The sequence below is a fragment of the Ambystoma mexicanum genome, chromosome 1q (genome assembly GCF_040938575.1).
Source record: "Ambystoma mexicanum isolate Mex_15411 chromosome 1q, UKY_AmexF1_1, whole genome shotgun sequence".
Classification (NCBI taxonomy): domain Eukaryota; kingdom Metazoa; phylum Chordata; class Amphibia; order Caudata; family Ambystomatidae; genus Ambystoma; species Ambystoma mexicanum.
The window spans coordinates 1,332,597,085-1,332,610,524 of NC_090922.1; the positions used below are offsets into that span (position 1 = coordinate 1,332,597,085).

At 45.8% G+C, this 13,440-nt stretch overlaps 1 protein-coding gene across 1 annotated transcript in view; it reads left to right on the forward strand.

Moving 5' to 3' along the window:
- CC2D1B (coiled-coil and C2 domain containing 1B) overlaps nucleotides 1–13,440 on the forward strand; it is a 2,515,186-nt gene that overhangs the window by 151,466 nt on the left and 2,350,280 nt on the right. The window contains exon 3 of the mRNA XM_069642198.1: nucleotides 11,278–11,422. Coding sequence (XP_069498299.1) covers nucleotides 11,278–11,422 — 145 coding nt within the window. The remainder of the gene's footprint in view (nucleotides 1–11,277; nucleotides 11,423–13,440) is intronic.

Genomic DNA, 13,440 nt, shown 5'->3' on the forward strand with positions numbered 1-13,440 from the left:
ATACCTGACGAGGGAGTGTCCGTTGTAATATTGGGTGACATGATAGTGAGTGCCTGGATTCTCACCAATTACAATAACAGTATGATAAATAAAGGTGTCAGAGAAATTGGAGAAAGAGGGTTACTGATCAGAGGCAAGTTGGAATCTTGGGACATGATGTTGGTAAAGGAGAACATCACGTGTGATATTCCCTTCAGGTACACATGATCAAATAAAAAGACGACTTCAACATTAGGTTATATATTTGTTTCAGAAGATATGTTTGATCTGTGTATGTCTTTTTAAGTCATGAAATTGAGGGGAGTGATCATGGTCCATTAGTCTTGCTGTTCTCTTGGTCCACTGAGAAATTTGAAAGTAATGTGTTACCTTGTAGGGTGGAAATAAGAGAACGGGATCATACTGTCATGTCGAAGCCATCATGGTCTATGCAAATTAATCGGCTTCTTGATTGGCATTATACTGGGAGTTGGTTTGAAAAAGCCTCCCTGTTAGATTTTGTACCACAATTACAAATATTTTTGAAAAATGTGTCTGGTTTAAATATCTGTAAAGGCAGGGGAAATCAGTTAGCTCATGCACACTAGCTTGATAAACTGACGCAACAAAAAAAATAGAGCTGAAGAAAAGAATTAAGGTCTTGAAAAAAAATGACATTAATGAATTGGGGACTTTTATCAGAAAATTGAAACAACGGTATAAAAATTGGTCAAAGGCTCATCAATACTTAAAATTGCAAGGAGATGCTGAGGCAATGCTATACACACTGGAACTGCAGAATGGTGCACAGTTTTGGTCTTTAATTAAATCATTAACTCCACAAATATCCTTGCAATCCCAACCGATCTATCTCTCATGAGGTTTGGGAAGCTTATTTTGTAAAGCAATATTTATCTAGAAACATACTGAATCAATCCTACTCGCAGCTAGTGCTCCGGATAAGATTATGTGGCAGCTTTCTGCATTGTGACAGAATACACATTTCATTTTTTCTCTAAGGTCTCGTCATTTGATCTCTGCTGTATATATTTAAATGTTGAAAACACAAATACCTAGTCAATTACATAGTAAAGCAAACATGAATTGTTTTGTGTGTTTTGAGGTTCTATAGCAGAATTTTCTTTTGATGTTTAATGAAAGTTCTAATTTCCTGGAGCTATTACTACCTAATGGTATGCCAATGTGATGATGCAACTGTGCAGAGAGGCTAGGACTCCATGCTAAATTTGATACCTAATCTCATGGTCAAATGGTTATCTATATAGTGCTTTTGTCAAAGCTGTGTATGATATATGATATGATATGGCATTTATAATGCACCTATACACAAGTGTTTCAGTACATAGAACATATTTATTACAACTATCACCAAACCGAAGTTGGCACTCCTTTATCAACCATGAAAGGATGAAAAGTTGAGTTGGCCTTGACGCGATTCGAACCTTCAACCTACAGTTCACACACAGATTGCAGCAACAAGCCCTCAACGGCTGAGCTAACTTAGTGGCCAAGATCCTTCAGAGGTCAGTAAACTGAGTATCGACTGAGGTGAAATAATCACAGTGCCTAGATGTTGGACGAACCATGTATGGAGCGCTACATAAAGTTAAATACCTGTCTGGATTATCACAGGGACAGGTTTTGCTGAGTTTCTATTTCAATTACAAATGTAACTTTCATTTGTTTGTTTTTGAACAGCGCTTGCACTTCCTGGAGAGTCAGGTTTTGGATGTTTTAATTGTAGTCTTGAAGATTTGAGAGGTTACAACACCTGTGATTGGTGTAATGACAATCACTCACCCTTGAGCAAAGACTCTGCTGCCACTGACCATTGATAGTCATGTACCCCATTGTCTGCAAGGCAGTGTCCTCAGTGGAATACCTTCCACCACTGAATAGAACACCTGTAATATGTATATTTCATGCTGTCGCTGCGCTAAGAGTCATCACCTCTGATGACATAAAAATTGTCAATCAGGTCGAGAATATATCAACAAATATATCTAATATCTGGTTTAAATCTGTATCTACTTTAGATTTTATTCTCAAATATGAAGATGAATTGTATAGACTAGGTTATACCTGTAGAATTGTGGAAATGTCATCTACTAAACTTAGAAATAATATATCTGTAAATACGCATGAACAAAATAAGAGGAGTATACCCATAACGATCGACAATGAAAATAGGGTAATGAGAAGTGGCCCCAGAGGTAATCATACTGCAAGTAGTACTCATAATAATAATGAGGAGTGTGTTGCCAACGGAAACATATCTAACCTGCAAAACCATAACCGTGACATACCTGCTGTAGATACAAGTAGAGATGTGTTGGAAACAGGGGATGGCTACTGGCAATAGGTCCTGGTCGTTTTCAAAACCCACTTTGCCTTGAAATCGCGATGATGTTAATATCATGTGCTCATGGAACACCCGAGAGTACACCTTTGGTGACCTTTAGTGACGATGGCTTACTGAGACATATGGACCGTTTTTCATTCATTCCGTGACGCAAAAGTTTGCATGAGAAATGTACGAACCACAAAAGGTTCGAACATTTCCCATGCGAACATACATTAAAAACCCCTACAAACCCAAACCTACAACACCCCCACACCACCAAAACACACACCCCCAACACAACCTTACTTACCTTTGAAGACGCGCTGAGTCCCTGCGGCGCCAGTTCCCTTTCACTTCCATGATCAGGAACCGGCGCCGCAGGGTCCTTTTTTCTTCTTTTTATTTTCTTTTCGGGTAGCTGCAGAGGTGTCCCCCGCAACTCCCGCTCACTATACTGTAAAGTATAGTGAGCGTGTTGTTGCGGGGGACACCCCATGCAGCCCTCGTTTTTAAATTGCTTTCTTGGGTGTGCTGCGGGTGTGTCCCCTGCAACACCTTGCTCACTATACTGTATAGCATAGTGAGCAGGGTATTGCGGGGGATACCCCTGGGCTTTTTTTTTTTTCATTTGGCAGGGGCTGAAGGGGACTACCCCCCAGCCCCAAGTCCGACCCCACAGAAACACCTAAACACATACTACGAAAAGTTCGAACTTTTGGTGGTTAGAACTTTTCGTGGTGTGTGTTTTAGGTCTTTTGCTGGGGTCGGACTTTTATAGTCCGTAATTTCGTACAATACCATAAAACTCTGCAGAGACTGGCCACTAGAGGTCCTATTTGAAGCCCAAAAGGACGCCTCCTGATTTCAGTCACGCAGTCTTGGTCTGGAACCGAAATGAAGGGATCATCGAATATGGTTCAGGTTGTTAAAATAACACATTTGCAGACTGTCATTATTCTAATTAATATCTACGATCCTCCAAATCGTGTTGCAACTGATTGCAATGCGTTGACAGTGAAAAGAATCTTGGACGCAAACATGCTTAATTTACCGGTATGGATAATGGGTAATTTCAACGCTAGAATTGATGAACGTAATATAGACCTATTTGAAATAATCGAGTCAGCTCCTGTTACGCAGACAGTTACAAATCGTCAAGGAAAGGTTTTGGCCGACTTGTTGACTGCTTATGGGTTTACTAGACTTAATGGATACTGCGCTGGGGATGCACACATGGCCTACTCCCGCATCAGTGTTTCTAGTCAGGTGAATGTGGCTAAACGAAGGCTTAAATGGAAACTGTCTATCTACAGTTATGAGAATAATTGTGGACATCTATCCACTAATACTAATAGTGGTCCTTTCATCCAGCACAGAACTGCGTGTGTATGTAATCCCAAATACATAATGGCCTATCCGAGTAGTAACATTATTAGACAGTATCTACTTCTAAAATGTAATGTTAGTGACGTGCAAAGGAAAGCCTACTTGGATCTGAGCAAATGTGCCGCCTTTGCAGCGATAACGTACTGGAAACACTGGAACACATAATTGCTCACTGTGTGAGCTTACATTCTATTAGGGAAAGTTTTGTTAAATGACTTAATTACTAACTTGATTGTGCAGACATGTTCTCAATTTGGTTTAAATTTATAGAAGGTGATGATCTCAATTTTATATTTTTGTGTTAAAATTTTGTTTGAAATGTAAAGGTATTTTAGATGAATTATCAAATGTACTTTTAGACATATTTTAAGATGTAAATAATAGATTGCTATTATGTCTTCTAATCTTGCCTTTCGTTTGATGTATGTCCTTTATGATTTTACTCAGTTTTTTTTAATAAGGTGGGCACCACAGCAGCAATATGTTTTAAGGAATGTGCTATATGTTATATGTGTGTATTATGTATTGTGTATTTTGTTGATTGTATATACAAAGCCGTAAGGCTATGAGTATATTAAATAAATAACCCCATACTGACCACTATCGTTACTCCACTCACCCCCTGTGATCACACCCAACACATTACCTAACCTTCACACATTTTGGAAGGGTTGAGTTTGTGACTGTTGCAGTGGTGATGAAGGAGAGACTGCTTTGGTGGGTGTGGAGTTGTGCTGCCCATCCCTGCCCAAACCACATCCTCCTGGGATATCTTTGAGCTAGCTCTGCCATGCAGTAACATCAACCTTTGAGAAGTATAGTGCCTGCTAGTGCCATTTCTAAGAAGACATCTGATAGTTAATGGGTTGAGTATAACTAAAAGCAACTCCTAGTGTAATAAATAGTGTTAACCAAGAGTGCCTTCAGCCACTTGATTTATAAGCATTGTCTAACCCCACATATGGCCCTCGCATTGAAGTCCAGTTAAAAACACAAATTGGCAAAGCCAAACATTATGCCTGGTGCCTAGGTGTTACAAAGGCATTTGCGAGGCACTAACATTAAATGCGCATATACTTATGCCATTCGCCAGCAGTTGCCATCTTAAGGCCAGGTAGTACTATTATGGCAGTGCCTGGCAAATGCTATCTAATGCCTGCACAAAACTCAAAACTGTTGCCTTGGCCAATGCTTGTTTACCATGTGATAGATTTTCATTTTTTTATTTTCAAGATTTCTTTTTGATCTGTGTTGGGCTAATCCCAGTGTGTAATCCTTTCTACTTCTACGTCCCGTCCCCTTTCCTCCATACTTGTGGGACATCGCTCCGTCCGGTGGGACGGGACCGGAGCACTTTGTAAAAAGCATCCAAATTTTTTCAAAAATGTGCCCCTCCTCTCTTTCCTGCGCGGGGCCCGGTGCGCGGCCATAACCCCACCCACCTTGGCTCCGCCCCGCGCACCGCCCATCAGTCCTTTTCTCCACTCGATCGGGGCCGGACGCACTTGCATCCTTAGAAGATTTTCTTCCCTTTTTTCCTCTATGGCTCTCGCTAGCGTTCGTTTACTAGTCTGTCTATGCCTTTCAAATTAGACTTTCCAGATTGTTCATCGTGTCACCGTCGCGTCGCGAGGGCGGTTCCCCATCCTCTTTGTTTAGAGTGTTTGGGTCCGGAACACCGTTGGGACTCCTATTTTTACTGTGACTCCCTTTCGGTCCGGGCACTTCAACGTCGGTTGGAGCGGTGGGAGGAGGTGTTCCGACAAACTCCTCCTCCGCATTTTCAGGCGTTCATCGACGAGAAGAAGAAATGCCCAGTAAGTTCTTTACTTTTCAGAGCACCCCGGCCGGAGGATACCTTTCCGGGTTCCTCTCGGTCCGGGAGGGGCGTTGATCGCTCTGTCACCGGGGTTTGCCCTGAGGTGCCCGTTGGGCCTAATAATTCTACCTGAGTTTTCTCCGAGGGTCTCTGTAAGGGGCCTGTGAACACCGGAGTACGCTCCGAGGCCCCTGCTGTGGGGGCTGTTTGTAGACCCAGTTCTACTGAATCGTGGGGTACCGGAGCTTGCTCTGAGGCCTCTCTGTCGGCTTCCCTCAAAAACAAGACTGGGGTGCGCCCCGAGGCCTTGGCTGGGGCTGGTTGTTACCGAACGGATGTTCGAGACCCGTGCAAATAAGGCTGTTACCGGGCCTGGGTCCGAGGTCCCTCGTTCAGAGGCGAAAGCTAGCGACAGTTCTGAGACGCAGAGGAACGTCGCAGACAAGCCTTTGTCGGTGAAAGCACACTGTTCCTGCTCTTGTGGTGATCCCAGATCTGTTGAGGGGGCAAAGAAGCAAAGTTCTTCTTTTACCGGCAGTGCCGAGGTCCTTCCTTCGAAGGCTTATTTGGCGGTTGGTATGTCACAAAAACATTCCATGCCTCATAGTACTGGCTTGGCCGAGGTTCCTTATGTTAAGGCTAAGATTAAGACCCCTGATCCATCAACAGGGACCCCTGCCTCACTTCCTCACGTGCCGCAGTTCCCCTCAGATGAGGACAAAATGGCGCCCGTTCCCGCCATGACCACGGCGGGCATTTTAGGCGCTACCCCTACAACTACACCATCGGCCTCTGGTGTAGTGCGCAGTCCCTTGGGTGAACCTAAGGTCCCTTGAGCGCATCCTTACCGCCTGGTTTATGATTGGAACGCCCGAATGCCTCTTCCGCACAGTGTTTCATTGCCCGTGGGGGCGGCTCCTTTGATTTATGTGGATACGTCGGTGGAGGGGCCGGTGTGGGACCCTTCCCCGTTACGTCCCTGGATTTGTCCACCTCATGAGAGGCCTCCTCAGGTTCCGAAGCAATCTCCTGAAGATGCTTTTTTCGGTACTTTTCAAGCGCTTATGCGCACCGACCCCATGAGGGAATATTTCAAAGGGCTTTTCAAGGAGATATGTCCACCTGCGCCTCCGGCTCCACCCGCTCCTCCGGTGGTTCCGCCGGCACCTCCCTTGCCTGTGGTGCCTCCCCCGGCTCTTCCGCCTGTGCCTCCATTGTCCCCAGTGGAAAAGGCAGTGCCTGACACTGCTCAGCAGGATCCTGACCTGGCAGATGACCCTCAAGGCGATCAGGGCAACAAGGACCTTCCCCGCTCTATCAGAGCCTTTCATGACCGGGTACTGGACATGATGAGTTTCTTAGATGTTCCGGTGCCCGATGCACCCGCTCCGCAGGAGGGCGTGCTTTCTAGGGCATTCACCCTGTCTCCCTTGGAGCGTACCAGCCTGTTCCTGCAGAAGGACGTTCTTGCCGAGGTCCAAAGAGTCTGGGAAAAGCCACACTCGGGACTTTTTGTCAATAAGAAGATTTACGCAAGGTTGCATTCTTCGGAAGAGGTGGCCCTATCGTCTTGTCCGCCTCCCTCCTCCACATTGGTGGCTGCGGCTACGTTGCAATCCAGACCTGCAGCATCCTCTTCCACGACGGCTACTCAGGTCTTGGGAAAGGAGGACAAGCTCCTGGACTCCCTAGGGAGGAAAATCTTTGCCAACTCAGCCTTGCAGCTCAGGCAGGCCAACGCTGATATTGGCGGGAGCTAACATGCGGATGTGGAAAGGTCTGACGGAGTTTGAGGAGCACATCCCGGTCGAGAAGTTGGAAGACTTCAAAGGAGGCCTTTCCGATGCCAGGGTCTTGGCCCAGGATCTCCTGGAGGCTGCGGCTCACCACGTAGACACCTCGGCTCGGAGCCTGATGCTTGGGGTTGATACCTCATGGCAGGCGTGGCTGCATGCCACTAAATTTTCTAAGGAAGTGCAAGACAAGGTGTTGGACCTTCCATTTGATGGTAAGGAGCTTTTTCATTCTACTACTGATGTAGAGCTCACCAAGACCGAGGATAGCACTCAGACGGCAAAATCATTGTCTGTTCTGGTCAAAGCTCCTTTCAAATCCAAGAGACTGTCGTCGCAAAGTCGACCCTCCTCTGGTTTTAGGGGCTTCCTCGACCGCAAATCTCACAGAGTGGATACTCCTGTGGGAAATAACCGCCGTAGAGAACAACGCATGTGGTTTTTCTCCCACTCCTCAGCCTCCTCATCGGATTCAGGTGGCACCGCCACCGACAAACCTGCCAAATGAGGTTTTTCAGCGCTCGCACGAGACCCCGGTGGGAGGACGCATTGCGTCTCATTGGGAGGCGTGGCAGACCATCGCAGAAGACAGATGGGTCTTGTCAGTCGCTCGAGCGGGCTTCCGCTTACCTTTACCCCCTACCCCACCCCTCAACCCTCCTTTTCAGCTGTCGGGCTCACCCTCCCTCAAGGCCGAAGTTCTGAAACTTCTGTACTTCACAGCTGTGGAACCCGTTCCCCATGGGGACCAAGGGGAGGGCTTCTACTCCCGGCTGTTTACGGTGCCCAAACCCAACCAGGCTGGCCTGCGCAACATCCTAGACCTTTCCCAGTTCAATCTTTTCCTACCCCAAGAGAAATTCAAGATGATCACGCCCAGCCAGATACGCTCCTCCTTACAGATGGGCGATTGGCTCAGCGTTGTGGATCTTCAGGACGCGTACATGCATATCCTGATATGGAACCCACACAGGAGATATCTCCGCTTCTCTTTGGGAGAGGAGCACTTCCAGATTCGAGTGCTTCCTTTTGGCCTCAGCTCGGCGCCGCGTGTCTTTACAAAGATGATGTCGGTGATTGCAGCCTATCTTCGTCTCCAGGGTATCCATGTGTATCCGTATTTGGACGACTGGCTCTTACGCAGCCCTTGTCCGCTAGCAGCAGCGGGCAATCTCCAGTCTCTCCTTCAGCTCCTGTTCCATCTTGGGCTGTCGGTGAGCTGGCGGATATCTTCCATGACAGTCTCGCAGGACCTGATTTTCCTGGGTTTTCGCTGGAACACAATCGACTGCAGAGTGTACCTGACCGGGCGGATCTGTTAGCCATGTGTCAGATGTTTGCGCAGTGGGAATTGAAGGCGGAGGTCCTCTCATGGATTTTCTCACGCTGGGGCACACCGGAGGTGGACCTCTTCGCTACGGCGGCGAATAAGAAGCTTCCTCAGTATGCCTCCAGAGGGGGGCTGGGAGCCTCCTCTCTGGGGGATGCTCTCGAGATTCCATGGCACAACATGAGAGCTTACGCCTTCCCGCCTCTGCCTCTAGTTCACCGTGCAATTTGGAAGTTGAAGAACTCGGCAAACTGTTGTCTTCGACTCATAGCCCCGTGGTGGCCGGCCAGGTTTTGGTTCTCAGAACTTCAACACCTGTCGGTGTATCCGCCGATCAGGTTACCAGTAACTTCCGATCTTCTTCACCAAGGGGAACAACAGATGTGGCACCCCTACCCACAATCGCTCAGCTTGGCGGCATGGTGCCTGAGTTCAAGTCTTTAGAGCATCTGAGTTTGTCTGCGGATAACATGTGCATTATCCAGGCAGCCAGCCAGGAAACCCTCGACCAGATCTCAATACAAGAGTAAATGGCTCAGTTTCTGTCATTGGTGTTTGGAGAAGAAGTTGGATCCGAGGGTGGCCACGATTGACACGGTGTTGTCCTTCGTGTCCTCCCTAGCAGAGTCAGGGGTTCATGTCCTGTCATGCAGGACTTATCTCTCAGCGGTTTCCGCTTACCTTTCTACAGACCTGTGTTCTTATTCTTTAACTAACCCAGTGGTGAAGAGGCATTTTGCTGGCTTGACACGCCTCTACCCTCCGGTTTGTAATCCGCACCCGCCATGGAACCTAAATGTAGTCCTGACGGCGCTGTGCCATAAACCCTTTGAACCAATGGCTATGGTGGACCTCAAGTACTTGTTTTGGAAAGTGTCCTTTCTGGTCGCCGTTATGTCAGCAAGGAGAGTGAGTGAGCTCCAGGCATTCTCGGTGGTGGAGCATCCTTTCTTGGTCTTTCACAAGGACAAGGTAGTCCTTCGGATAAACCCGGCTTTTCTACCGAAGGTGGTGACCGAATTCCATCTGAATCAGTCAATCTCCCTTCCGGTCTTTTTACCAAACCCTGCCTCAGAGGCGGAAAGGGTTCTACACTGTCTTGATGTCCAAAGAGCTCTTAAGTTCTACCTGGACAGGACTTACGAGCTTAGGAGTTCTTCTCAACTTTTTGTGACCTTCGGTAACCCTCAGGGCAAGCCGGCGTCTAAGGCAACTATTTCTAGGTGGATTGCCGCCTGCATCACGGAGTCTTTCACTGTCCAAGGGCTGAAACCCCCTAAGGGTATCCATGCACACTTGGTGCGGGGCAAGGCACCCGCGGTTGCTTTTCAGAAATATGTCCCCTGGGAGTCCATCACTAGGGCAGCTACTTGGGCCTCCCCATCTGCTTTCTGTAAACATTACTGTCTCGACATGAGCTCAAGAGCTGACGCTCAGTTTGGTCAGGCTGTGCTGAAGAACCTGTTTCAGTAAGGGGTATTTCCATCCACCTGTAGTTCCTGTAAGGAGTGCTTGGGAATCTCCCACAAGTATGGAGGAAAGGGGACGGGACGTAGGAGTATTACCAGGTTACTCACAGTAGTGACCACCTTACTCCTAGTCCATAGTCCCCTTTCCTCCATACGCAAGCCCGCCGTCCCTTCTAATAAGGTTCCTCTGTTATTGCTAATGGGTCTTTGACCTGGTGATAGAAAATGACTGATGGGCGATGCGCGGGGCAGAGCCAAGGTGGGCGGGGTTACGGCCGTGTGCCGGGCCCCGCGCAGGAAAGAGAGGAGGGACACATTTTTGAAAAAAATTTGGATGCTTTTTACAAAGTGCTCCGGTCCCGTCCAACAGGACTGAGAGATGTCCCATAAGTATGGAGGAAAGGGGACTATGGACTAGGAGTAAGGTGGTCACTACAGTGAGTAACCTGAACATTTTGCTACAGTATACTATTCTAAATGAAAAGGTTAAGCGCTCCATTGCTTTGATCACCAAGTGATATTGCATAAAGCCATGGTCAAGGAAGTCTCACAATTTGTAGACAACCAGATCCTTTGATTCATGTTGTTTTATGACAGCTATAATTGCTCCTACAGTTCAAGAAAGAACTCAGGACCAATCAGTTAAAACCTAGGTGCTGTCTTGCATTCCGGCATTACATCCCACCTCCATCGCAGGAACATCTCATTCTACACATTGTACCTCACCTTACCTCAAATGTTACCCTCAAAGACATATACAGCCCTCTGTTGCTTCTGAGCTAGGTTAGCACTATATAAATCCCAAATGCAAATACAAACAACAATAAACCGAGCAACTCTAATATGTGTTTGTTTACACTTTTTCAGGAACTTTAAATAATTGGTACTATTTTTAAACATTAGGGGGGTGTCCGTTCCAATTGTAGGGAGGTAGGAGGGAAGAGCAGCAGGATGCAGCACAGGATGAGTGGAGAAAGTGAAGCTGAGATCTGATTGACCTCTACCAGGCACTATTAAAAGTTTGTTCTGGTAGAACAAAGTGATATTGCTAGACATACTGTTTATTGTCATACATTATTCCAGTGAACACCTTAACTTATGTTACATAATGATTTACTGTGTATCCTTACTTCTAGCTGGGATTGTTTGTTGATTTCAATACTGAGGAAATGATGCAGGGGATGGATGACAATGATGTTGATGATGCTGATCTTGAGGAAGAGCTTGCCGCCCTGACTGGAAAAAAGGCCCCAGCAGCCAATCCAAAGCCTAAGGGCAAAGGTGCGTTTATAAGTATTTTTCATTTATAGAACATAAGCTGAATCAACTTCATTAAATTATTAATTGTGATTTTTTAAATTCAAAGTGTAAATTGCATAGTTATAAAAATTATCTAAAAGCAAAGTTATCATTATCAGCCTAAATATTTAAGCATGAGCTCCCAGTTTTGTAAATTTGAAAATCTTCACTGGGAGACCTCCATGGCCTTCTGTATATCCTTTCTATTCACTAACTTCCAATCTCTGTGTGGCCACCCAAACTTCTCCCAATTTCTTTAACTACTAACTGCAAGCTCCCAATCTCCCTTTTTCGATCTACCTGGCTCTGTCCCATTCTTTCTTACATTCTCCTCACTTGTCTTCACCCCCTACTCGATTGTAGGTTCACTCTCCGGGCCCCCTTATCTTACTCTTCACGTGATAGTGACTAAACCCATTGGTGCATTTTTGTAGCAGAAACATTATTTTGCAGAGTTTGTGAAAAACTGTATTGTACGATATAGCTGTGCTTCCTGACTCAGTGAATGATCAAAATTGGACCTGTTTACACTTGCGATACTGCTACCTGTGACAATTTGTATTTGTTTATATATAATGAGTTTTGTACACCAACATTATGTTTAGAATGAATTTTGAAGTGCAAAGAAAAATTCGAGACTGTTAATCCAGTTTAAAAAAGGGTGGGGTACAAGTGTTCTACATCTTTTTCCATTCCCCTTTTGCACTCAGTCATGCAACTGAGGAAAATTCCACTTTTTACGTTTGAACTTTTGTGTGAATAGGTCCCCGTCGCCATGTTTTCCTCATTTGCATGGCAGAGTACAGAAGCAGAATGGAAAAGGGTGGTATACATTAAAGGAGAAGTTCTCTTAGGAATTATATTTGCACAATTGATATGGCTTGTTTTTTGAGCATATATCAATCTATCACATTTTCTTTTTTTCATTGGATCTTACCTTTGGTTTTCAGACATTTACACATGCGAACCACACGTTTCGGAAACTGCCACTTTGGGATAATTTTATGTGTTGATCGATTGCCTTAATTTCAAGTGATCTGTTGGCAATGAACCATAACATACTCTCCTCGAGCTGACATTAGCATTTCAGACAGATATGCTATGCTCCTTTTCATGACGTTGGTGCTCAACATAGCCAAACTTTCACTTTCAGCATCTACGCATTTAAAATTTCCGAACGCAAAACGTGGAAGGCTTTCATTAAATATACACACACACACACAGTATGCTTAGTCACTTATCACAAAATGAAGATAACAAGTTATACTTATCAATAATTTCGCCAAGTCGGGACCTTAGTAGGTCTTTATATTTTGTATCGCAATTAATACATTTAACTACATCAAATGGGGCCATTCACACTTTGTACTTACATAATCATGGAAAGAACGGATCGAATATCATTTTGTGTACTCCAAACAATATAATCGACGCTCACATTATGATTTTTTGCTATGATTGTTGTCACATTGTTCTTTTTCTTTACCTGAGGAGCAGTTGTCGGAAGCCGCTGCGTGGCTGTGCTTGCAGTGCGCTTGACGACCTTAGGTCCTTTTCTCTAGAGAAACTTACATACGAGCAGAGCAGAGTGGACGGAGATGAGATGAGACGGAGTTGAGCTGTGCTGAATTACGCAGTGTGCCAGCTGGCCAGAGTGTTTTCCGAGGTAGACCTGTGGTGGTCAGGCCAATCTACTTGATGACCCGCCGACTTGCTCGTCTAGGGGTGTTTCTGCTGGCTCTTCCAGAGAGGTGTGACAGTCTATTTAAAATATTGGGCCAGGACGGTAAGTCTAGAGGGGGAGGAGGAATTCCAGCCTCCTTCTGGCCCACCGTTTCTCTGGCGCCCTAAGCTTTAAAACCTAAAGTGGGCCTTAAGGCTTTGAGGTCCTGACAAGGATTTGTTTGGTTACTGTGTCAGATGAACACAGTAGCCTGGTGTGCCGATGTCTGGTTGTGATAGCCCAAAGAAGTATGGTAGTGCAGCTTGGCAGTCCGTCA